At 43.1% G+C, this 25394-nt stretch overlaps 1 protein-coding gene across 4 annotated transcripts; it reads right to left on the reverse strand.

Annotated features, from left to right (window-relative positions):
- Positions 1-184: 184 nt before the first annotated feature.
- Positions 185-25394, reverse strand: ARHGEF39 (Rho guanine nucleotide exchange factor 39). 4 transcript variants are annotated; one of them, XM_037798032.1, is made up of 10 exons: positions 25341-25394; positions 3512-3983; positions 3237-3331; positions 2883-3003; positions 2533-2651; positions 1844-1914; positions 1506-1634; positions 1113-1342; positions 768-856; positions 185-590 (listed from the first exon to the last, which is right to left on the reverse strand). In XM_037798032.1, exons 2-10 carry the CDS (start codon positions 3647-3649, stop codon positions 575-577), a joined length of 1008 nt encoding a protein of 335 aa, XP_037653960.1. In that variant the 5' UTR covers positions 3650-3983; positions 25341-25394; the 3' UTR covers positions 185-574. The 4 variants fall into 4 exon arrangements, with proteins under 4 accessions (XP_037653960.1, XP_037653961.1, XP_037653959.1 ...); XM_037798031.1 differs by having other exon boundaries at positions 458-590; positions 768-918; XM_037798033.1 differs by lacking the exon at positions 768-856.

Below are 25394 nucleotides of genomic sequence, written 5' to 3' on the forward strand. Positions count from 1 at the left end.
GGACAACTGGGCCTTCTCAAAAAGCTTCCCTTATTAGGACAAAGAGACTGCCCTCCAGGGAAAGAGCAAAGAAGACAGAGGGAGCTCCAGTTTCTTTTCCTTGTATTCCTGAGGCCTCCATCATGCCAGCCTTCAGGGCACAAAAATCCCTTTTCTCATACAACATAGCTAAAATGGAGAGGCCTTTCAAAAACAAAAACAAAAAAACTTTACTAAAATCCAGTGGGAAAAAAATTCCAGAAACTATATACAACATAAAAATAGCCACAAGTAAAAAGCAGCAATCCTGATACGCAAGTGGACATAGACACAGCAGCAAGCTTATCAGTCTCAAATCTCCTCATCTGTGCTGGAGGAGCTGGTTCAACCGAAGTTCAGTTGAGTGGGATTTTGGTCTCCTGATGAAGTGCTGCTTAAATGACTAGCTGGCCTTGATTCCAACCAAGCACAAAATGCCCCTTCTCAATCCATGAAGGGTTCTGTGATTAGTTTAGTACTGAAGAAGATTCCTTTGTATTCATGGCTCTGACCCTGAGCCTGAGGTATCCTGGGTTCTGGGATTTGTAGAATTCCTCTAGTCCTTCTGACTGCTGTGGAGGGAAGACAGTTCAGGCACTGGCATAAGCATGCTATTCAGACAAAAATCATCCACGGGGCTGGGAGATCCCAGACACATAGAGGACCTCAAACAGGATCAGCACTGCTCATTTCCACCATGGTAGTGAGAGCCTTGTGGGCCTCATCACAGCACTTCCCGGCCAAGTTACCTGATGGCCAAAGTCAGGCTGTGGTACCAGCGTGACAGCTCCTCTTGGTCTGTGGACATAAGCAGTAGCTTCTCGTGGGGGAAGGACAGCTAGGAAGACACCATCTCTTAATGCATGGGTCAGAAAGATCCAGGCTAAAGCTAAGACCTTGCTGTTTTCATGGAGGTAATTCAGGGATGAGATGAGAACTATGTACAAGTCCCCAGCCCTGGCTATCCTCTTCCCAATGTTGATGGCTCAGTTCCCATGAAAAGGGGCCCGATGAGATAAACAGATCCATAAGGGTTCGAGGTATATTCTGGGCCTCTCCCAACCTCACCTTCAGGGTCCCCTCCTATTACTTACGCTGAGCAGTCCACCACAAGGGCCTCCTGAATGGCCAAAGACCCTGCAGAGTTGACCCTGGGCCAAGGGGTAGAGGGCCTGGCAGGCAAAAGTGCCACTCTGCAGCAGGTGCAGTGGGGATCGGGGCTTGGCCATCAGGAGCACATCGGAGAAGAGGAAGAACATGCGGGGCCGAGGTTCCCCACGAGGAGGCACCACCAGCAGCCAACCCTGGCGGAGGAACCAGCGCCCTGGGGGGTGGGGGAGCTGTTATTTGAGTGCAGATTCAGGACTATGACCAATGGGAATAGGAGAGGGAGGCTGAAGGAGTAGGGTGTGTGTGCTGGCTCTACAGAGGAAGAGGGTGAGTAGGAAAGGGGCAGCTGAGGATTGAGGGGGAAGCACGCGGACCACCTGAGGTAAGCCCCTTTGCCTGGCGTCCACTGAGCAGAGCCTGGACACGCCGGAGATGCTGGTTATTCTTCTGTTCCTGACCAATAGCGTGGACGCGCTGGGCAGTCTCACTTACTAGCTGGGCAGCTCCTGGAATAACAACTGTGCTAGTGAAAGGCAGGCTATTCCAGAGTGGGTCAGGGTTTAACTTCCTGAAGCGTATGCAGGCCCGCAGGGACGTTGTATACATGTCAATGGAAGATAGGGACAGACCAGCAGCCATTACCGGAGGTCAGAACTAGAAAGCAGGTAGAGGTGAGGTAGCCTTGAGCTTGAGCTGCAGAGGAGCAGGAACATACGTGTAAGCTGTTGGTGGTCAGGGCTGTTGGGGCCTGTGTTTTCAGCCAGAGCAACGACAAGATTCTCATACCTAAAATAGGATGGTTTGAAGCCCATGAGGGAAAGTGGGCTGAGTAAGATCCCCTTGCCTGGCACACAGATCCCCCAGTTCATACTTTGGTTGCAAGGCCAGGAAAGATTGTTTCTGGCAGTTGTAATCCCCTTTCATTATCTGGGTCTCAGAACCTGAGCTCACAGCACACAGCCCTCCTCCATCCAACACCAAAGAATCAAGGGCAAATAGTTCGGGAGGCCACATCCCAAGTTAATCAGCCCAAGGAGGATGATGCAGACAACCTGACTATATAAGCCTTTACTTACCTCATCCCCAGAGATGAAATTTTAAGCTAGGCTGGCCCCCTCACCTCAACAAATTCTCCCAGATACTCTGTGCCAGGCCCCTAGTGCAGCCACCCCCCACCCCATCCCACCCCAATGTAGGTTCAATGTAGCTGCAGTGCCGCAGCTAAGAGCCTGACATATTCCATGGGGCTTACATTTGCTCTTACAAAAGGCTCTTACGATCACTATGGCCCATGGGAAAGGCAGGGAATTGGGATAGACCCCATGGCCCCCCACAAATCTGTGGGCAGCAGTCATACAGACTCAGAAGAGAGAGGGTGGCTCTAGTCAGGGTGAGTTCACGCACTGCTGGAGCCGCTGCAAAGGGAGGGGGAGCAGGTCCTGGAGCTGAAGGCCCCCAAACTCAGGCCGTCCTTCCTGAAGCCGCAGGAACCTCTGGAAACGTTTGTTTTTCTTTAGCTGCCTCTAGAGTAAGGGGGAAAGGATTGGCAGCAGGGAGGGAAGCCACTCCTTTTATTGCATTCATCTGTGCACACATTCCCAGCCTTCAGTAAGTTGTGTGCTCCTAAGAGAAACCTGATCTCCCTACAGAGAATTTAGCACAGAGTGGGACACCCAGAGGGCTCTATACAAACAGGAATGCATGAAGTTTGGGTCTCCAGGTGAAAAGGAAATAGGATGGGCAAGCAAGATTACCTGCAGGGTGGTCCGGGACGTCTCTGCATTGGCAGCAAATTGGGTGTAGAGCTCCAGGTGGGAGCAGAAGCTCTCCAGCCCTTGTCCCCAGTGTCCTTCTTCCAAGTAGGGAAGCAGCTCCCTAAGAGGGCAAGGACAATGAAGGCAGTTGAACTGCTTCAGCACCACCTCCTTTAATCCTCATAACCCTGCCCGTGAGTTGGTGCTATTATCCCATTCTACAGATGGAGAAACTGGGGCAGGCTACAGCACTCAGCCAAGGCCACAGGTGAGGTAACTGGCAGACTCCGAGCTCAGTGCACTGCCAAAGACCAGGGCTCTCCCTCCATCCGTCTCCCAGCCCCTTCCACTCACTGACTGGCGTCGTAGATGCGCTCCCAGGGGCCAAACAGAGCCTGGCGCTCTGGTGGACGCAGGGTCCCCTTGGCTTTCAGGATCCCCAAGAAGTACTGAGGAAGGAGAGAATACCGGCTCGTTAGTCTGGACGAAGAAGAGGCTAAGGCCGAGGCGCAGCTACCAACATGCATGTGGACAGTCCATAGCCCATACCCGGAGTCACCGACCTCGCAGAGACCCTCTCACACCCTGGGATCCCCTCCCCACACGGGCAGGCTGTGCCGGGCCCGCACCGTGGCCACCAGCCCCAGTTGTTCCTGGTATCGCCGCTCGGTCTCCAGCAGCTCCCGGGCAGTGCAGGCGCGCTTCCGCTCCCACCGGGCACGCTGCTCTTGCACGGGGCACCGCGCGCTGGAGGCCGGGGTCCCCATGGCCTGGCTAAGGGGCCACCACTTCCGCCGCAGCCCGCCGGACTTTCAAATCCCAACCGCTACGGGGGCGGCGCCGCGGAGGCGGGGCAAGGAGGGACCCGGGTGCGCGCCCCCTGGCGCCGGGAGGCTGCGCGCAGGACTGAGCATTCCCGGGCCCCTGGCGGACGGCGTCCGGTGCTTTTGGCCTCTGCCCGGCTCCAAAGACAGGCGGACGCTGCACGTGCGACTCCAGGTGGAGGGTGCATCCGTCAGTGAGGGGCATCAAGTTGGAGTCACGAGTCAGGAGTCTGGGGAGTGCAGGCACTGGCACGAACTCTGAGCTCCATCTGTAGAACTGGGAAGGGGGAGAGGCGTACACACTCTTCTGAGCGTGCCAGACCCTGGGTGGGTTGGGGTGTCAGTCGTTCCCAGTGTTTTCACTGCTAGGAACCTCCATGGGTCACAAGGTTTGAAATATTTTTGGCCCCTGAACGAAAGTTTGTAGGTTTTCAGTTACTAACTCATTTTCTTGGTTTATCAAAACCTGGCAGCTAATTAGCTTCGTGGGTAACCAAGGGTAGTTTGGAATTGCTGTAATTTTGGCCAGAGGCAAAAGCTTTGAGTTGATTAGTCTGTGCTGCCCAGCTTAGGATAAATTGTACCACATTTTCCTTACTTACACTTTTTGAAAAATTGGCAGTAGCCCCGGAGGGTAAATTAGCAGTGCCATTTTGTCAGTAGGTATCAGAAACCTTAAACTGTGCATACTCTTTGACCTATGCATTCCGCTTTTAGGAATGCATCCTAAAGAAAGAGATATGGGCAAAAATGTATGTTCCAGGATGTCTTGCACAATGTTGTTTACAATAACGGAAAGCTGGGAGCCACCTAAATATCCAGCCTACGTAGACAATTAGTTAAAAAAATTATGGTACAGCTTTTTGGTTGAATAATGTAAGCATTTTAAAAATAATATTGTAAAAAGCTATCAATATGGGAGAACTTATATATATATAAAGCTGAGAGAAAAAAGTAGGTTATAAATGTACAATATGATCCCATTTTTGCACAAAACAATTATATATTTAAAAGATTGGAAAGATAAACATTGAAGAGTTAATTGTTTTTACTTCTGGATGATGGGTTAGAGGAAATTCATTCAACAAATATTTACTAAGCACCTAATCTATGTGTCAGGCACTGGGTTACTGAAATTAAAGAGGGTGGATGGGACAAATACAGTGATTCTTAAAATTCCCTTAAACTTTTCTTTTGCCTTTCCCAAGTTTTATTGCATTGGACATGCATTACTTTGTAACTAGAAAAAAGTTATTAAAAAAACAACAACATTTTTTGTTTTCTAAAATTTTCTTCTATTTTAGATAGAATCTTTGGACCCCGTTCCTTCCATTGTGGACCCCTAGGAATCTGGCCCCATGCTGAGATCCAGGGGATTATCAGGGTTTTGAGTCCCTTCCAGCTCTGACATTCTAAGAATTTTGAGGAAAGAGAAATGCTGGGCTAGAGAAGGGAGGGTCAACTATAAGGAGTTGGATGGAAGAAAACGGGAGTCTGGATGAGACTCTACATTGGGCAGGAAACTTGTTATACCATATAGGTGGAGGACTGATTGCACCGTGTCAAATGAATGTGAGACAGTGTGTCTCAGGCATGGGAAAGGACCGATAATCCCGTGACAGTCGATATCACCACGAGCCCAGGTGATGGGAACAGAGCACAACTCCTGGGGTCAGGTTGGTGATGGGTATGTTTCGATATGTTGCCAGTGTGTGAGTGTGCTTTGGATGGGTGAGAAAGGGGCAGAAAATAGAGCCTAGTGGGAGTTCAGGTGGGGGAATCATCCACTTTTAGAGGGAGAAGCTGTGAACACACACTGAGGACATTTAGAGACAACTGTTTCCCTAGGGCCCAAATCTTTCACAGAGCAAATCAGGAATACCACACTCTTTCCGGAACAGATTACCACTCTGCTGCCAAAGCCAGACAAAGGAAGGGTGAGAGGGAGGTGGTCAGAGGGAAGTCAGCAACTCCTCTATCTTTCAATCAGTCTCAACCTTGGCTTTTGACTCACTGGATGTTGGAGAAGCCCTAGGGATGCTCTGAACACAGTCATCAACCATTCAACAAAAATTAAATGCCTGTCATGTGCCAAATCCTGTGCCAGGCATGGGGATGAAATGGTGGACAAGAGAAATATGACTCCTCCCGCATGGAGTTTATAGTCCAGCATAACAGACAAGCAAGGAGTCACTGCAAAGAGAGACAAATGTTCCAAGGGAAGTATAGGCTGCTATGAAAGCACAGAGTGAGGGCACTGAGTTTGGTCTAGATGTCAAGGAAGGCCTCTTGAAGGAGGGGACATGTGAACTGATACCTAAGAATGAGCAAAACTGGTTAGGCAGAGCTGTCAGGGGGTGGAGAGGTGGGTAAGGAGACAAACAGCATGTACATAGGCTTGAAGGTTAAAAAAAAAAATTTTTTTTAAAGATGTGCAACACATTCAAGAAACTCCTAGAAGTTCAGTAAGGAAAGCATAGATTGCAAGGGAGAGATTGTGATGTGAGAAAGGAGAATGAAGAGGTAAGTAAAGAGCAAATCATGGAGGGAATTTATATTAGTAAGACTATGTCACAAGTAATAAAAGTTCAAAGTAGTTTAAACACTAAGAAAATTTATTGGCTCATGCAATTAAAAAGTTCAGATGCAGGTGGGCCCTAGGATTAGCTTAATCCAGCACCTCAGTCTTGTCACCAAGGACCTCTTGCCACCACTCCACTCTGTGTTCCTTGGTTTTACCTTCATCTTAAGGTTAGCCTCCATGATAGTTAAAAGATAGCTGCCCACAGTTACAGTGACTGTGTGCTTTCTTACCCATACTCAGACAAAGAGAAAGTGGGTTCCCTCAGCCATCAAACATTTCAGACACAGAGATTCATTCTGACTGTACCAATCTAGGTTGCAAGCCCACCATGGAGGTCAGGGAATGGCAGCCCTTTGAAGGCCATGCGACGTACTATGCTAAGGGCAATGGGAAACCATTGACGGTTCCTCCATAGCGAGTGAGATGATGAGACATGCATTCCAGAAAAATCGCTCTGGCTAGCTGGAGTCAGCAAGATCCATTAGGAAGCAGTTGCAGTCGTCCAGGTGAGAGAAGATGGAAGTGTGGATGAAGATGAGATGTAGAAGAAAAGTTTAGAAGGTAGACTCCATAGACCTTGATGATTAGATGCCAGGCATGAAGACAAAGAAGAAAGCAAAAATGGCACCAGGTTTCTGGTTTAGGCCACTGGGTGGAGGGCAGTATGTTCAATGGAGGAGGAAAAGGAGGTGTGTGGGGAGACTTCCGGGGATGATGGCAGAGTAGGGAGATCTAGGATTCAGTCCTTCCTCCAAAACAACTATTAAACAGGCAGGAACTGTCTGGAACAACTATTTAGAAACTCTGGAGGCCAGAAGAACACTGTACAGCACCCAGGGAAGTGCAGGAGGAAGAGGCTGAGAAGTTGTGGTAAGGAACAGTAAATTGCTCTCTCTACATGTGGCTTCTGGTGCCCATTAACCACTCCCATGACAGCTGTGGGGTACAGTCCCTGGCTAGCTCACTGTTAACAGAAAGGAACATAAAAATCCTCTTCCCAAAGAACAAAGGTGGGCACAGCTGATCACTGATCACAGATTCTGATTAGCGAATTCGGATTGCTGGGGGCCCAGCTCTGAAGGCGGCTAATGTTTCAACCTGCCCAGATAAAGGCAGCAGCAGCCATTATTACAACCATCCTTTGACAAGGGCAGAGGCAGTGGAGATTTAAAGATGCGGCGCTTCCTCAGGGCTTCGGGGGATAGTTAGTTGAAGGGCTGCACGTGCTGGGCAGGCTGGAAAGCTCAGCTTTGGAGAGCCATTGGAGAAGTTCTTGGCACCCTTTCTGAGTCCTTCCCTAGGGCACTTTGGAGCCAGGCTGGGCCCTACCTTGAGGGGTCCTGGCCCTGTTTTGCCTGGAAAGAATGACTTGGGAAAGTCCTCTCCAGGCACCCCTCTAACCATTATTTGCCCTCCAGGGAAAAGCAGCTTGAGACAAGGAAAGGAGTATGAAAAACTATAGAAGCACAGTTGGGGACAAAGGCCTGCCAGCTTCAAACACCAGGGAGAGAGAGGTCTGTCTGGGAAACAGGAGACAACCAAACTCCTATTAACAGGGGAACTCCAAAACAACTAACAAGCAAAAGCCCAGGACAAGACAGAGGCACAGAAAGACAGGGAAAACTCTGCACATTGCATTCACCATGGGCAGACCTTCCTGATGGGATATCCGGCCAGTCTCTCAAAAATGAGGAAGAGATAAGACATTTTCAGATAAACAAAAGCTGAAAGAGTTCATCACCACTAAACCTGTCCTACAAGCAATGCTAAAAGGAATTCTTCAGACTGAAAAGAAAGGACACTAGACACTGGTTCAAAGCAGCATAAAGAAATAAGGAACTGTGGTAAAGGTAACCATTTGGGTCATTATAAATGCCCATATTAGTATATTATATTGTTTGGTATGTAACACCACTTCTTTAATTTGTACAGGTGCTAAAATGCAAATGTATAAAAAGTAATGATAAATCTATGTTTTTGGATATACAATGAACAAAGATATAAGTGGAAACAAGTACAAAAAATGGTGGGGGGTCAGAAGGAAAAGTATACATACATGCCATTGGGTTAAGTTGGTGTTCAGGTTTGCTAATGCTGCCAGAATGCAAAATACCAGAAATGGATTGGCTTTTACAAAGGGGTTTATTTGGTTTCACAGTTACAGTCTTAAGGCCATGAAGTGTCCAAGGTAAGGCATCAACAGTAGGGTACCTTCACTGGAGGATGGCCATTGGTGTCCGGAAAACCTCTGTTAGCTCTGAAGGCACATGGCTGGCATCCACTGCCAGGTTGCATTTCAAAATGGCTTTCTCCAAAATTTTGCTCTTGGGGCGTTTTGTCCTCTCTTAGTTGCAGCTCCTCTTTAAAATGTCACTCTCAGTTCTCTGAGGCTCTTCTGTCTGTGAACTCCTTTATACAACTCCAGTGACCCAATTAACACCCACCCTGAATGGGTGGGGTAACACGTCCATGGAAATTATCCAATCAAATGTTTCACTCACAGCTGATTGAGTCACATCTCCATGGAAACAATCAAAGAAGTCCAATCTAATCAACACTAATACATCTGTCCACACAAGACTGCATCAAAGAAATGGAATTTGGGGGGACATTATACATCTAAACTGGCACATTCCACCCCCTGGACCCCAAAATAACATGATCTTTCATATAGAAAATACATTCATCCCATCATAATATCACAGAAACTTAAATCATTTCAGTAGCAATAGTTAGGTACAAGATCCCATCAAAATCATCCACATGTATGGTCTTGTCCTAAAGCAAACTTCCCCTCCGGCTGTGGATCTGTGAAACTTAGAACAAGTTATCTGCTTCCGATATGCAAAGAAGGGACAGTCATAGATAAATGTTCCCATTGCCATAAGGAGAAACTGAAAGGAAAACAGGGTTTAAGGGACCAAAACAATTCATAAAACCCGCAGGGCAAACTACATTAGATTTCAAAGTGTGAGAGTCATTCACAGAACAATGTTGTATCCTCCAGCCTTGAGAGAGCAGGAGTCCAACCCTTTCCAAGGGCCTTTGTGGCAGCCTTTTTCTCTCCAAATGCTGGGGTGAGTGCTCCAACATATCCACACATGGGGAGACCACCTTCCTCTTGGCCCTACCTTCCTCAAGCATAGGGGTGCCACCCGGACTCTGCCTCTCCAGGGCAAAGGCTCTCCCTTCTCTGAACAGTGGGGTGGGGCCAGGCTCTCCCCAATCCCTGGGGAATGTGCTCCACCCCCTTTGGGGCCTGGGGTGGCAGCACTCTTCCTGAACTTCCAGGTGGAAGGCCCAGCCTCTGCCTCCAGGGCAAACTCACCCTTTCCACGAGTGTGGGCCACTCCGTTCTCCCTGCCCAAGACCTCTTGACTGCAGACCTCAATCTCCATGGCTCTGTCTTTGAAGAAATATTTCCTTCAATTTGTTCCTTCTTCATCTCCTCCAGTCCAGACCAGCAGTGGTTCCCTTTATATAGATTTCGCAAACATTCTGTAGGCTTGGCATGCAGTTTACAGGGGTCAAAACCTTCAGATACAATAGGACTTTCCACAAATCCTTTCTGGATAACTCCATCTCCAATCCTGGCTTGCACTGAAATGGCAGCCAGGTTCCATGTTTGTTTAAATCCTCATACGGGGTTATAGTTTCTGGGGTCTCACTTTTTTGGAAGCCCAGAATTTTCCAAACTATCAGTTTCTGTTTTTTTCATACCCAAGAGTTCACTTCTCAGCTTATCTCTGTCCTGTCACATTTTACTATAAGCTGCAAATAGAATCCAGGCTATATCCTCCACACAAAGTCTGCAGATCTCCTCAGCTAAGTATCCCATCTTGTCGCTTTCAAATTCTGCCTCCATTTGGCACAAGGACACAATTTTGCCAAATTCCCTGCCACTTTAAAACAAGGATCACCTTTCTTCCAGTTGGCAATGGCACATTCATCATTTCTGCTCAAGGCCTCATCAGAAGTATCTGTAGAATCCACATTTCTATCAACAGTCTCTTCAAAACAGTCTAGGCATTTTCTATCAAGCTCCTCACCATTATTCCAGAATCTTCCCCTTATCCATTTAAAAAGGCATTCCAACATGTTTGGTATTTGTAAACTCAGCAGCAACTCACTCCTGGTACTGAAATCTGTTCCTGTTTCCTAATGCTGCCAGACTGCAAAACACCAGATATGGATTGGCTTTTACAAAGGGGATTTATTTGGTTACACAGATACAGTCTTAAGGCCATAAAGTGTCCAAGGTAAGGCATCAACAATAGGGTACCTTCACTGAAGAATGGCCATTGGTGTCCAGAAAACCTCTGTTTGCTCTGAAGGCACGTGGCTGGTGTCCGCTTGCTCCCAGATTGCATTTCAAAATGGCATTCTCCAAAATGTTGCTCTTGTGGTGTTTTGTCCTCTCTTAGCTGCAGCTCCTCTTTAAAATGTCACTCTCAGTTGCTCTGAGGTCCTTCTCTCTGTGAACTCCTTTATATGACTCCAGTGACCCAATTAACACCCACCCTGAATGGGTAGGGTAACACGTCCATGGAAATTATCCAATAAAATGTTTTACTCACAGCTGATTGAGTCACATCTCCATGGAAACAATCAAAGAAGTCCAATCTAATCAACACTAATACATCTGTCCACACAAGATTGCATCAAAGAACACGGAGTTTTAGAGAACATAATACATCCAAACTGGCACACAGGAGTAGGATCCAACCTAATCAACACAAATATGTCTGCCCACACAAGATTGCATGAAAGAATATGGCATTTGGGGAGACATAATACATCCAAACTGGCACAGTTGGTATCAAACCAAATATGATTGTTATGCATTTAGGATGTTAAATTTTAACCCCATGGTAACAACAAAGGAAACAGATGAAAAATATATCTAGATAGAAACGAGAAGTCACTCAATATGGTACAACACAAAAAGCAAATAAATATAAAAGGTATTAATGGAAGTGAGGAATAAAAAAGGTAGAAGACTTACAAAAGCTAAATAGCAAAATGGCAGAAGAACATTCTATATTATCAGTAGTGACTTTAAATATAAATGGATTAAACTCTCCAATCAAAAGGCAGAGATTGGCAGAATGGGTGAAAAAGCATGACCCAACTATATACTGTCTGCAAGAGACTTACCTTAAATTCAAAGATACAATTGAGTTGAGAGTGATCATGCAAGTAGTAATCAAAAGAGAGCTGGGGTGGCTATACTAACATTGAATACACTTTAAGTAAAAAAAAATAGTTACAAGGGACAAAGATGGTAGATATATACTGATAAAGGGAACAATTCAGCAGGAAGATGTAACAATTATAAACATATAATCTGCACCTAATAGCAGAGCCCCCAATATATGAAGCAAATACTGAAATTTGAAGGGAGAAATTGACAGTTCTACATTAATAGTAGGAACTTTAATGTGCCACTTTCAATAATGGATAGAACACCTTGTCAGAAGTTCAATAAAGAAGTACAGGACTTGAATGATACACTAAACCAACTAGACACAAGAGACATATATAGAACCCTGCACCCAAGAAAAACAGAATACACATTCTTCTCAAGTGCCCATGTATCATTCTCCAGAACAGTCCTTATCTTAGGTCACAGAAGAAGTCTCAAGAAATTTAAAAATATTGAAATCATGCAATGTATATTCTCAAACCACAATGGAATGAAGCTAGAAATCAATAACAGAGGGAGAATGGAAAATTCACAAATATGTGGAAATTAAACAACATATTCTTAAACAACTGTTTTGGTTTGCTAAAGCTGCCGAAATGCAGTATGTCAGAAATGGATAGGCTATTACAATGGGGGTTCATTAGTTCACAAATTTACAGCTGTAAGTCCATGAAAATGACCCAATTAAGGCATTCTGGACAATACCTTCTCTGAAGAAAGACTGATGGCATCTGGGGTTCCTCTGTCACATGGGAAGGCACATGGCCAGAGTCTCCTGGTCCTCTCTTGGGTTTAGCTTCTGGCTTCCATGGCTTTCTCAAAAATGTCTCTGGGCTTCTGTCTTAGCTTCTCCCAGGGGCAAACTCTGGATTACATATCTTAGCTTCTCTTCAAACTGTCTCTTTCAACTTCTCTCATAGCTTCTGTGCTTGTTTCTCCCAGGGAGTTTCTGTCCAAGTGTCTCCAAGCATCTGGTCTGTGTCAGCTCTGAGCTCTCTTAAGTAATCCAGTAAACTAATTAAGACTCACCTTGAATGGACAGGGTCACTTCTCCATGGAAACAATCTAATCAAAAGTTCCCACCCACAATAGGTCTGTCCCCACAAGATTGGGTTAAAAGAACATAGCCTTTTATGGGGTACATAATACATTTAAACCAGCGCAACAAACAATGGCTTAAAGAGGAAATCAGAAGCAAAATTAGGCCATATTTTGAAGTGAATGAAAGTGAAAATACAACTTATCAAAATGTATGGAGAGGCAGGGCAAGATGGCAGACTGGTGAGCTGTATATTTTAGTTACTCCTCCAGGAAAGTAGGTAGAAAGCCAGGAACTGCGTGGACTGGACACCACAGAGCAATCTGTCTTTGGGCATACTTCATACAACACTCATGAAAATGTCGAACTGCTGAGATCAGCGAAATCTGTAAGTTTTTGCGGCCAGGGGACCCGCGCCCCTCCCTGCCAGGCTCAGTCCCGTGGGAGGAGGGGCTGTCAGCTCCGGGAAGGAGACGGGAGAACTGCAGTGGCAGCCCTTATCGGAAACTCATTCTACTGATCCAAACTCCAACCATAGATAGACTGAGACCAGACACCAGAGAATCTGAGAGCAGCCAGCCCAGCAGAGAGGAGACAGGCATAGAAAAAAAAAAACAACACGAAAAACTCCAAAATAAAAGCAGAGGATTTTTGGAGTTCTGGTGAACACAGAAAGGGGAAGGGCGGAGCTCAGGCCTTGAGGCACATATGCAAATCCCGAAGAAAAGCTGATCTCTCTGCCCTGTGGACCTTTCCTCAATGGCCCTGGTTGCTTTGTCTATTAGCATTTCAATAACCCATTAGATCTCTGAGGAGGGCCCTTTTTTTTTTTTTTTTTTTTTTAATCCTTTTTTCTTTTTCTAAAACAATTACTCTAAGAAGCCCAATACAGAAAGCTTCAAAGACTTTCAATTTGGGCACGTCAAGTCAAGAGCAGAACTAAGAGAGCTCTGAGACAAAAGGCAATAATCCAGTGGCTGAGAAAATTCACTAAACACCACAACTTCCCAAGAAAAGGGGGGTGTCCGCTCACAGCCACCATCCTGGTGGACAGGAAACACTCCTGCCCATCGCCAGCCCCATAGCCCAGAGCTGCCCCAGACAACCCAGTGTGACAGAAGTGCTTCAAATAACAGGCACACACCACAAAACTGGGCGTGGACATTAGCCTTCCCTGCAACCTCAGCTGATTGTCCCAGAGTTGGGAAGGTGGAGCAGTGTGAATTAACAAAGCCCCATTCAGCCATCATTTGAGCAGACTGGGAGCCTCCCTACACAGCCCAGCAGCCCAGAACTGCCCTGGGGGGACGGCACTCACCTGTGACATAGCACAGTCATCCCTCAACAGAGGACCCGGGGTGCACAGCCTGGAAGAGGGGCCCACTTGCAAGTCTCAGGAGCCATATGCCAATAACAAGGACTTGTGGGTCAGTGGCAGAGACAAACTGTGGCAGGACTGAACTGAAGGATTAGACTATTGCAGCAGCTTTAAAACTCTAGGATCACCAGGGAGATTTGATTGTTAGGGCCACCCCCCCTCCCCGACTGCCCAGAAACACGCCCCACATACAGGGCAGGCAACACCAACTACACACGCAAGCTTGGTACACCAATTGGGCCCCACAAGACTCACTCCCCCACTCACCAAAAAGGCTAAGCAGGGGAGAACTGGCTTGTGGAGGACAGGTGGCTCGTGGACTCCACCTGCTGGTTAGTTAGAGAAAGTGTACTCCACGAAGCTGTAGATCTGATAAATTAGAGATAAGGACTTCAATAGGTCTACAAACCCTAAAAGAACCCTATCAAGTTCAGCAAATGCCACGAGGCTAAAAACAACAGAAAATTATAAAGCATATGAAAAAAACAGACGATATGGATAACCCAAGCCCAAGCACCCAAATCAAAAGACCAGAAGAGACACAGCACCTAGAGCAGCTACTCAAAGAACTAAAGATGAACAATGAGACCATAGTACGGGATATAAAGGAAATCAAGAAGACCCTAGAAGAGCATAAAGAAGACATTGCAAGACTAAATAAAAAAATGGATGATCTTATGGAAATTAAAGAAACTGCTGACCAAATTAAAAAGATTCTGGACACTCATAGTACAAGACTAGAGGAAGTTGAACAACAAATCAGTAACCTGGAAGATGACAGAATGGAAAATGAAAGCATAAAAGAAAGAATGGGGAAAAAAATTGAAAAAATCAAAATGGACCTCAGGGATATGATAGATAATATGAAATGTCCAAATATAAGACTCATTGGTGTCCCAGAAGGGGAAGAAAAGGGTAAAGGTCTAGGAAGAGTATTCAAAGAAATTGTTGGGGAAAACTTCCCAAATCTTCTAAACAACATAAATACACAAATCATAAATGCTCAGCGAACTCCAAATAGAATAAATCCAAATAAACCCACTCCGAGACATATACTGATCACACTGTCAAACACAGAAGAGAAGGAGCAAGTTCTGAAAGCAGCAAGAGAAAAGCAATTCACCACATACAAAGGAAACAGCATAAGACTAAGTACTGACTACTCAGCAGCCACCATGGAGGCAAGAAGGCAGTGGCACGATATATTTAAAATTCTGAGTGAGAAAAATTTCCAGCCAAGAATACTTTATCCAGCAAAGCTCTCCTTCAAATTTGAGGGAGAGCTTAAATTTTCCACAGACAAACAAATGCTGAGAGAATTTGCTAACAAGAGACCTGCCCTACTGGAGATACTTAAGGGAGCCCTACAGACAGAGAAACAAAGACAGGACAGAGAGACTTGGAGAAAGGTTCAGTACTAAAGAGATTCGGTATGGGTACAATAAAGGATATTAATAGAGAGAGGGAAAAATATGGCAAACATAAACCAAAGGATAAGATGGCCGATTCAAGAAATGCCTTCACGGTTATAACGTTGAATGTAAATGGATTAAACTCCCCAATTAAAAGATATAGATTCGCAGAATGGATCAAAAAAAATGAACCATCAATATGTTGCATACAAGAGACTCATCTTAGACACAGGGACACAAAGAAACTGAAAGTGAAAGGATGGAAAAAAATATTTCATGCAAGCCACAGCCAAAAGAAAGCAGGTGTAGCAATATTAATCTCAGATAAAATAGACTTCAAATGCAGGGATGTTTTGAGAGACAAAGAAGGCCACTACATACTAATAAAAGGGGCAATTCAGCAAGAAGAAATAACAATCGTAAATGTCTATGCACCCAATCAAGGTGCCACAAAATACATGAGAGAAACACTGGCAAAACTAAAGGAAGCAATTGATGTTTCCACAATAATTGTGGGAGACTTCAACACATCACTCTCTCCTATAGATAGATCAACCAGACAGAAGACCAATAAGGAAATTGAAAACCTAAACAATCTGATAAATGAATTAGATTTAACAGACATATACAGGACATTACATCCCAAATCACCAGGATACACATACTTTTCTAGTGCTCACGGAACTTTCTCCAGAATAGATCATATGCTGGGACATAAAACAAGCCTCAATAAATTTAAAAAGATTGAAATTATTCAAAGCACATTCTCTGACCACAATGGAATACAATTAGAAGTCAATAACCATCAGAGACTTAGAAAATTCACAAATACCTGGAGGTTAAACAACACACTCCTAAACAATCAGTGGGTTAAAGAAGAAATAGCAAGAGAAATTGCTAAATATAGAGACGAATGAAAATGAGAACACAACATACCAAAACCTATGGGATGCAGCAAAAGCAGTGCTAAGGGGGAAATTTATAGCACTAAACGCATATATTAAAAAGGAAGAAAGAGCCAAAATCAAAGAACTAATGGATCAACTGAAGAAGCTAGAAAATGAACAGCAAACCAATCCTAAACCAAGTAGAAGAAAAGAAATAACAAGGATTAAAGCAGAAATAAATGACATAGAGAACAAAAAAACAATAGAGAGGATAAATATCACCAAAAGTTGGTTCTTTGAGAAGATCAACAAGATTGACAAGCCCCTAGCTAGACTGACAAAATCAAAAAGAGAGAAGACCCATATAAACAAAATCATGAATGAAAAAGGTGACATAACTGCAGATCCTGAAGAAATTAAAAAAATTATAAGAGGATATTATGAACAATTGTATGGCAACAAACTGGATAATGTAGAAGAAATGGACAATTTCCTGGAAACATATGAACAACCTAGACTGACCAGAGAAGAAATAGAAGACCTCAACCAACCCATCACAAGCAAAGAGATCCAATCAGTCATCAAAAATCTTCCCACAAATAAATGCCCAGGGCCAGATGGCTTCACAGGGGAATTCTACCAAACCTTCCAGAAAGAACTGACACCAATCTTACTCAAACTCTTTCAAAACATTGAAAAAAATGGAACACTACCTAACTCATTTTATGAAGCTAACATCAATCTAATACCAAAACCAGGCAAAGATGCTACAAAAAAGGAAAACTACCGGCCAATCTCCCTAATGAATATAGATGCAAAAATCCTCAACAAAATACTTGCAAATCGAATCCAAAGACACATTAAAAAAATCATACACCATGACCAAGTGGGGTTCATTCCAGGCATGCAAGGATGGTTCAACATAAGAAAAACAATCAATGTATTACAACACATTAACAAGTCAAAAGGGAAAAATCAATTGATCATCTCAATAGATGCTGAAAAAGCATTTGACAAAATCCAACATCCCTTTTTGATAAAAACACTTCAAAAGGTAGGAATTGAAGGAAACTTCCTCAACATGATAAAGAGCATATATGAAAATCCCACAGCCAGCATAGTACTCAATGGTGAGAGACTGAAAGCCTTCCCTCTAAGATCAGGAACAAGACAAGGATGCCCGCTGTCACCACTGTTATTCAACATTGTGCTGGAAGTGCTAGCCAGGGCAATCCGGCAAGACAAAGAAATAAAAGGCATCCAAATTGGAAAAGAAGAAGTAAAACTGTCATTGTTTGCAGATGATATGATCTTATATCTAGAAAACCCTGAGAAATCGACGATACAGCTACTAGAGCTAATAAACAAATTTAGCAAAGTAGCAGGATACAAGATTAATGCACATAAGTCAGTCATGTTTCTATATGCTAGAAATGAACAAACTGAAGAGACACTCAAGAAAAAGATACCATTTTCAATAGCAACTAAAAAAATCAAGTACCTAGGAATAAACTTAACCAAAGATGTAAAAGACCTATACAAAGAAAACTACATAACTCTACTAAAAGAAATAGAAGGGGACCTTAAAAGATGGAAAAATATTCCATGTTCATGGATAGGAAGGCTAAATGTCATTAAGATGTCAATTCTACCCAAACTCATCTACAGATTCAATGCAATCCCAATCAAAATTCCAACAACCTACTTTGCAGACTTGGAAAAGCTAGTTATCAAATTTATTTGGAAAGGGAAGATGCCTCGAATTGCTAAAGACACTCTAAAAAAGAAAAACGAAGTGGGAGGACTTACACTCCCTGACTTTGAAGCTTATTATAAAGCCACAGTTGACAAAACAGCATGGTACTGGCACAAAGATAGACATATAGATCAATGGAATCGAATTGAGAATTCGGAGATAGACCCTCAGATCTATGGCCGACTGATCTTTGATAAGGCCCCCAAAGTCACTGAACTGAGCCATAATGGTCTTTTCAACAAATGGGGCTGGGAGAGTTGGATATCCATATCCAAAAGAATGAAAGAGGACCCCTACCTCACCCCCTACACAAAAATTAACTCAAAATGGACCAAAGATCTCAATATAAAAGAAAGTACCATAAAACTCCTAGAAGATAATGTAGGAAAACATCTTCAAGACCTTGTATTAGGCGGCCACTTCCTAGACTTTACACCCAAAGCACAAGCAACAAAAGAGAAAATAGATCAATGGGAACTCCTCAAGCTTAGAAGTTTCTGCACCTCAAAGGAATTTCTCAAAAAGGTAAAGAGGCAGCCAACTCAATGGGAAAAAATTTTTGGAAACCATGTATCTGACAAAAGACTGATATCTTGCATATACAAAGAAATCCTACAACTCAATGACAATAGTACAGACAGCCCAATTATAAAATGGGCAAAAGATATGAAAAGACAGTTCTCTGAAGAGGAAATACAAATGGCCAAGAAACACATGAAAAAATGTTCAGCTTCACTAGCTATTAGAGAGATGCAAATTAAGACCACAATGAGATACCATCTAACACCGGTTAGAATGGCTGCCATTAAACAAACAGGAAACTACAAATGCTGGAGGGGATGTGGAGAAATTGGAACTCTTATTCATTGTTGGTGGGAATGTATAATGGTTCAGCCACTCTGGAAGTCAGTCTGGCAGTTCCTTAGAAAACTAGAGATAGAGCTACCATTCGATCCAGCGATTGCACTTCTCGGTATATACCCGGAAGATCGGAAAGCAGTGACACGAACAGATATCTGCACGCCAATGTTCATAGCAGCATTATTCACAATTGCCAAAAGATGGAAACAACCCAAATGTCCTTCAACAGATGAGTGGATAAATAAAATGTGGTATATACACACGATGGAATACTACGCGGCAGTAAGAAGGAACGATCTTGTGAAACATATGACAACATGGATGAACCTTGAAGACATAATGCTGAGCGAAATAAGCCAGGCACAAAAAGAGAAATATTATATGCTACCACTAATGTGAACTTTGAAAAATATAAAACAAATGGTTTATAATGTAGAATGTAGGGGAACTAGCAGTAGAGAGCAATTAAGGAAGGGGGAACAATAATCCAAGAAGAACAGATAAGCTATTTAACGTTCTGGGGATGCCCAGAAATGACTATGGTCTGTTAATTTCTGATGGATATAGTAGGAACAAGTTCACAGAAATGTTGCTATATTATGTAACTTTCTTGGGGTAAAGTAGGAACATGTTGGAAGTTAAGCAGTTATCTTAGGTTAGTTGTCTTTTTCTTACCCCCTTGTTATGGTCTCTTTGAAATGTTCTTTTATTGTATGTTTGTTTTCTTTTTAACTTTTTTTTTCATACAGTTGATTTAACAAAGAAGGGAAAGTTAAAAAAAAAAAAAAAAAAAGAAAAACAAGGAAAAAAAAAAGCTGTAGTGCCCCCTTGAGGAGCCTGTGGAGAATGCAGGGGTATTCGCCTACCCCACCTCCATGGTTGCTAACATGACCACAGACATAGGGGACTGGTGGTTTGATGGGTTGAGCCCTCTACCATAAGTTTTACCCTTGGGAAGACGGTTGCTGCAAAGGAGAGGCTAGGCCTCCCTATATTTGTGCCTAAGAGTCTCCTCCTGAATGCCTCTTTGTTGCTCAGATGTGGCCCTCTCTCTCTGGCTAAGCCAACTTGAAAGGTGAAATCACTGCCCTCCCCTCTACGTGGGATCAGACACCCAGGGGAGTGAATCTCCCTGGCAACGTGGAATATGACTCCCGGGGAGGAATGTAGACCCGGCATCGTGGGATGGAGAACATCTTCTTGACCAAAAGGGGGATGTGAAAGGAAATGAAATAAGCTTCAGTGGCAGAGAGATTCTAAAACGAGCCGAGAGATCACTCTGGTGGGCACTCTTACGCACGCTTTAGACAACCCTTTTTAGGTTCTAAAGAATTGGGGTAGCTGGTGGTGGATACCTGAAACTATCAAACTACAACCCAGAACCCATGAATCTCGAAGACAGTTGTATAAAAATGTAGCTTATGAGGGGTGACAATGGGATTGGGAAAGCCATAAGGACCAAACTCCACTTTGTCTAGTTTATGGATGGACGTGTAGAAAAGTAGGGGAAGGAAACAAACAGACAAAGGTACCCAGTGTTCTTTTTTACTTCAATTGCTCTTTTTCACTCTAATTATTATTCTTGTTATTTTTGTGTGTGTGCTAATGAAGGTGTCAGGGATTGATTTAGGTGATGAATGTACAACTATGTAATGGTACTGTAAACAATTGAAAGTACAATTTGTTTTGTATGACTGCGTGGTATGTGAATATATCTCAATAAAATGATGATAAAAAAAAAAAGAAGGGAAAGTTAAAAAAAAACAAAAGAAAAGAAAGAAAAACAAGGAAAAAAAAAAAAGATGTAGTGCCCCCTTGAGGAGCCTGTGGAGAATGCAGGGGTATTCGCCTACCCCACCTCCATGGTTGCTAACATGACCACAGACATAGGGGACTGGTGGTTTGATGGGTTGAGCCCTCTACCATATGTTTTACCCTTGGGAAGACGGTTGCTGCAAAGGAGAGGCTAGGCCTCCCTATATTTGTGCCTAAGAGTCTCCTCCTGAATGCCTCTTTGTTGCTCAGATGTGGCCCTCTCTCTCTGGCTAAGCCAACTTGAAAGGTGAAATCACTGCCCTCCCCCCTACGTGGGATCAGACACCCAGGGGAGTGAATCTCCCTGGCAACGTGGAATATGACTCCCGGGGAGGAATGTAGACCCGGCATCGTGGGATGGAGAACATCTTCTTGACCAAAAGGGGGATGTGAAAGGAAATGAAATAAGCTTCAGTGGCAGAGAGATTCTAAAACGAGCCGAGAGATCACTCTGGTGGGCACTCTTACGCACGCTTTAGACAACCCTTTTTAGGTTCTAAAGAATTGGGGTAGCTGGTGGTGGATACCTGAAACTATCAAACTACAACCCAGAACCCATGAATCTCGAAGACAGTTGTATAAAAATGTAGCTTATGAGGGGTGACAATGGGATTGGGAAAGCCATAAGGACCAAACTCCACTTTGTCTAGTTTATGGATGGACGTGTAGAAAAGTAGGGGAAGGAAACAAACAGACAAAGGTACCCAGTGTTCTTTTTTACTTCAATTGCTCTTTTTCACTCTAATTATTATTCTTGTTATTTTTGTGTGTGTGCTAATGAAGGTGTCAGGGATTGATTTAGGTGATGAATGTACAACTATGTAATGGTACTGTAAACAATTGAAAGTACAATTTGTTTTGTATGACTGCGTGGTATGTGAATATATCTCAATAAAATGATGATAAAAAAAAAAAAGAAGGGAAAGTTAAAAAAAAAAAAAAGAAAAGAAAGAAAAACAAGGGAAAAAAAAAAAGATGTAGTGCCCCCTGAGGAGCCTGTGGAGAATGCAGGGGTATTCGCCTACCCCACCTCCATGGTTGCTAACATGACCACAGACATAGGGGACTGGTGGTTTGATGGGTTGAGCCCTCTACCATATGTTTTACCCTTGGGAAGACAGTTGCTGCAAAGGAGAGGCTAGGCCTCCCTATATTTGTGCCTAAGAGTCTCCTCCTGAATGCCTCTTTGTTGCTCAGATGTGGCCCTCTCTCTCTGGCTAAGCCAACTTGAAAGGTGAAATCACTGCCCTCCCCCCTACGTGGGATCAGACACCCAGGGGAGTGAATCTCCCTGGCAACGTAGAATATGACTCCCGGGGAGGAATGTAGACCTGGCATCGTGGGACGGAGAACATCTTCTTGACCAAAAGGGGGATGTGAAAGGAAATGAAATAAGCTTCAGTGGCAGAGATTCCAAAACGAGCCGAGAGGTCACTCTGGTGGGCACTCTTACGCACACTTTAGACAACCCTTTTTAGGTTCTAAAGAATTGGGGTAGCTGGTGGTGGATACCTGAAACTATCAAACTACAACCCAGAACCCATGAATCTCGAAGACAGTTGTATAAAAATGTAACTTATGAGGGGTGACGATGGGAGTGGGAAAGCCATAAGGACCACACTCCACTTTGTCTAGTTTATGGATGGATGAGTAGAAAAATAGGGGAAGGAAACAAACAGACAAAGGTACCCAGTGTTCTTTTTTACTTCAATTGCTCTTTTTCACTCTAATTATTATTCTTGTTATTTTTGTGTGTGTGCTAATGAAGGTGTCAGGGATTGATTTAGGTGATGAATGTACAACTATGTAATGGTACTGTAAACAATTGAAAGTACGATTTGTTTTGTATGACTGCGTGGTATGTGAATATATCTCAATAAAATGATGATTAAAAAAAAAAAGTAATAGTCGGGAATATGAGGAAAAAATACTCCTACTAAACTATGGACAAAAGTTATAGTATTACTTTAATAATCTTTTATCAATTGTAACAAAATAACTGCTGTTAAAAAATAGTAGAATTACAAAAAAAAAGTGTTATCATCAGTTGTAACAAATTTTCCACACCAGTGTAAGTGGTGGTGGTGAGGTGGTGTATGGGAATCCTGTATTTTACTCATGATTCTTCTGTAAACCACAACTTCTCTAATAAAAATTAAAAAATAAATAAATAAATAAATAAATAAATAAATAAAAGGAAAGACTTCAAATCAGAGACCTAACCTCAAAACTGGAAGAAATAGAAGAAGACAAGCATATTAAACCCAAAGGGAGCAGAAGGAAGGAAATGAAAAAGATTAGAGCAGAGATAAATGAAATAGAAAACAAACAAACAAAAAAAGAATTAACAAAACCAGAAGTTGGTTCTTTGAAAATATCAATAAAATTGACAAACCTTTAGGTAGACAACAAAGAAAAAAAAAGAATAAAAACAAAGAAAACCAGAAATGAAAAGCGGGACATTACTACCAACCCCACTGAAATAAAAAGAAGTGTAAGAGGATACTATGAACATCTATGTGCCAATATATTAGATAGCCTAGATGAAATAGACAAATTCTTAGAAACACACAAACAACTTACTTTGACTCAAGAAGAAATAGAAGATCTCAACAAACCAATCACTAGTAAAGAGATTGAATCAGTAATCAAAACCTCCCAACAAAGAAAAGCCCAGGACCAGATGGCTTCACAGGGGAATTCTACCAAACATTCCAAGCCATTAATTCCAATTCTGTTCAAACGCTTCCAAAAAATTGAAGAGGAGGGAACACTCCCTAACTCATTCTACAAGGCCAACATCACCCTCATACCGAAGCCAGATAGAAGTATCACAAGGAAAAAAAACTGCAGACCAATATCTCATTAAAGAAAATCAATTAATGTAATACACCACATTAACAGAATGAAGGAAAAAAGCCTGTGGTGCTTTGAAGCTGTTATGTACCCCCAGAAAAGGCTATGTTCTTTTAATCTATTCCTGTGGGTACAGACTTATTGTGTGGGGGGACCTTTTGACTACGTTATTTCAATTGAGATGTGATCCACCCCATTCAAGGTAGGTCTTAATCCCCTTACTGGAGTCCTTTATAAGAGGATCAAGGACACACACAAAAAAGCCCAGAGAGCTCAGAGAAGCTGAGAGACAAGGACACACCCACAGAAGCTGAGAGAGGAAGCCACTGAAGCCAGAAGTTGAAAGCAACAAAACCTGGGAGAGAAGGACCAGCAGATACTGGCCATGTGCCCTCCCATGTGACAGAGGTGTCCCAGATGCCAGCAGCCTTTCTTCAGAGAAGGTATCAGCCTATTGATGCCTTAATTTGGTCATTTTCATGGCCTTAGAACTGTAAATTTGTAAGCTAATAAATCCCCATTTTAAAAGCCAACTCATTTCTGCTATATTGCATTCTGGCAGCTTTAGCAAACTGAAACAAAACCATATGATCATTTCAGTTGATGCAGAAAATGCATTTGACAAAGTGTAGCACCCTTTCCTAGTAGAAACACTTAGAACACAAGGAATAGAAGTAAACTTCCTCAACATGATAAAGGGCATATATGAAAAGCCCACAGTTAACATCCTACTTTATTGTGAAAGACTGAAAGCTTTGTCAGTAACAAGACAAGGATGCACACTGTCACCACTGTTATTCTACACTGTACTGGAAATTCTTGTCAGAGCAATTAGATAAGAAAAAGAAATAAAAGGCATCCAAATTTGAAAGGAAGAAGTATAACTTTCGCTATTTGCAGATGAAAAGATCCTATGTACAGAAAATCCTGAAAAATCCACAACAAAGCTCCTAGAGATAATAAATGAATTCAGAAAAGTGGCAAGGTACAAGATCAACACCCAAAAATCAGTAGTGTTTCTATACAAAAAGCAGTGAATAATGGGAAGAATAAACCAAGAACAAGAATTCCATTCATAATAGCAACTAAAATAATCAAATATATAGGAATAAATCTAGCCAAGGTTGTAAAGAACCTGTATCCAGAAAACTACAAAACATTGCTAAAAGAAATCAAAGAAGATCTAAATAAATGGAAGGACAGTTCATGTTCATGTATTGGAAGACTACATATTGTTAAGATGTCAATCCTTCCTCAAACAATTTATAGATTCAATGCAATCTATAGATTCAATCCCAATCAAAAGTCCAACAACCTTCTTTTCAGAAATGAAAAAGTCAATTATAAAATTTATATGGAAGGGTAAGGGGCACCAAATAGCTATAGCCATCTTGAAAAACAAGAAGGAGGTTGAAGGACTCACACTTCCCAGTTTTAAAACTTATTACAGGGATCTAAGATGGTGGCATAGAGAGGAGTGGAAGCTAAGTAGTCCCCCTGGAAAAACTGAAAAAAAAACAGAAACAACTAGTAAATAATCCAGAATAACTGCAGGGGGACAAACGTGACCATCCACTAATCATACACAAACCTGAATTGGGAGGAATGCCCCAGATCACAGCATAAAATCTGTAAGTAAAAACTGCGGCTCCAGATCGGGGGACCCCTCCCCCCCCACAGCCTGAGCTACAAAGCCTCTGGTGCCAGAGAGAAGCTCTCTCCCAGCAAGTGAATATAGCTCAGCTGAGCTCCAACTGGGGTATTAATTAGCGAGTGTGAACTGCTCACTACAAGGTACGAATCCCCAACAAGCAGACAGAGGCTTTGGGTGACGACTGACCTTAGAGAGCAGGAGGGTCGCTTCAGACTAGCTCTGAAGGGGACTCTCTGTTCC

The sequence above is a fragment of the Choloepus didactylus genome, chromosome 10 (assembly GCF_015220235.1).
Source record: "Choloepus didactylus isolate mChoDid1 chromosome 10, mChoDid1.pri, whole genome shotgun sequence".
NCBI lineage: Eukaryota > Metazoa > Chordata > Mammalia > Pilosa > Megalonychidae > Choloepus > Choloepus didactylus.

Bases quoted from the DNA above. Each gene is read 5' to 3' on its own strand.
- ARHGEF39 (XM_037798031.1), bottom strand. From the start codon at position 3,649: ATGGGGACCCCGGCCTCCAGCGCGCGGTGCCCCGTGCAAGAGCAGCGT. The intron at 2,652-2,882 runs GTAATCTTGCTT...CCCTTACTCTAG, and splicing joins CGTCCCGGACCACCCTGCAG to AGGCAGCTAAAGAAAAACAA. The intron at 1,343-1,505 runs GTGGTCCGCGTG...CCCACCCCCCAG, and splicing joins GGCAAAGGGGCTTACCTCAG to GGCGCTGGTTCCTCCGCCAG.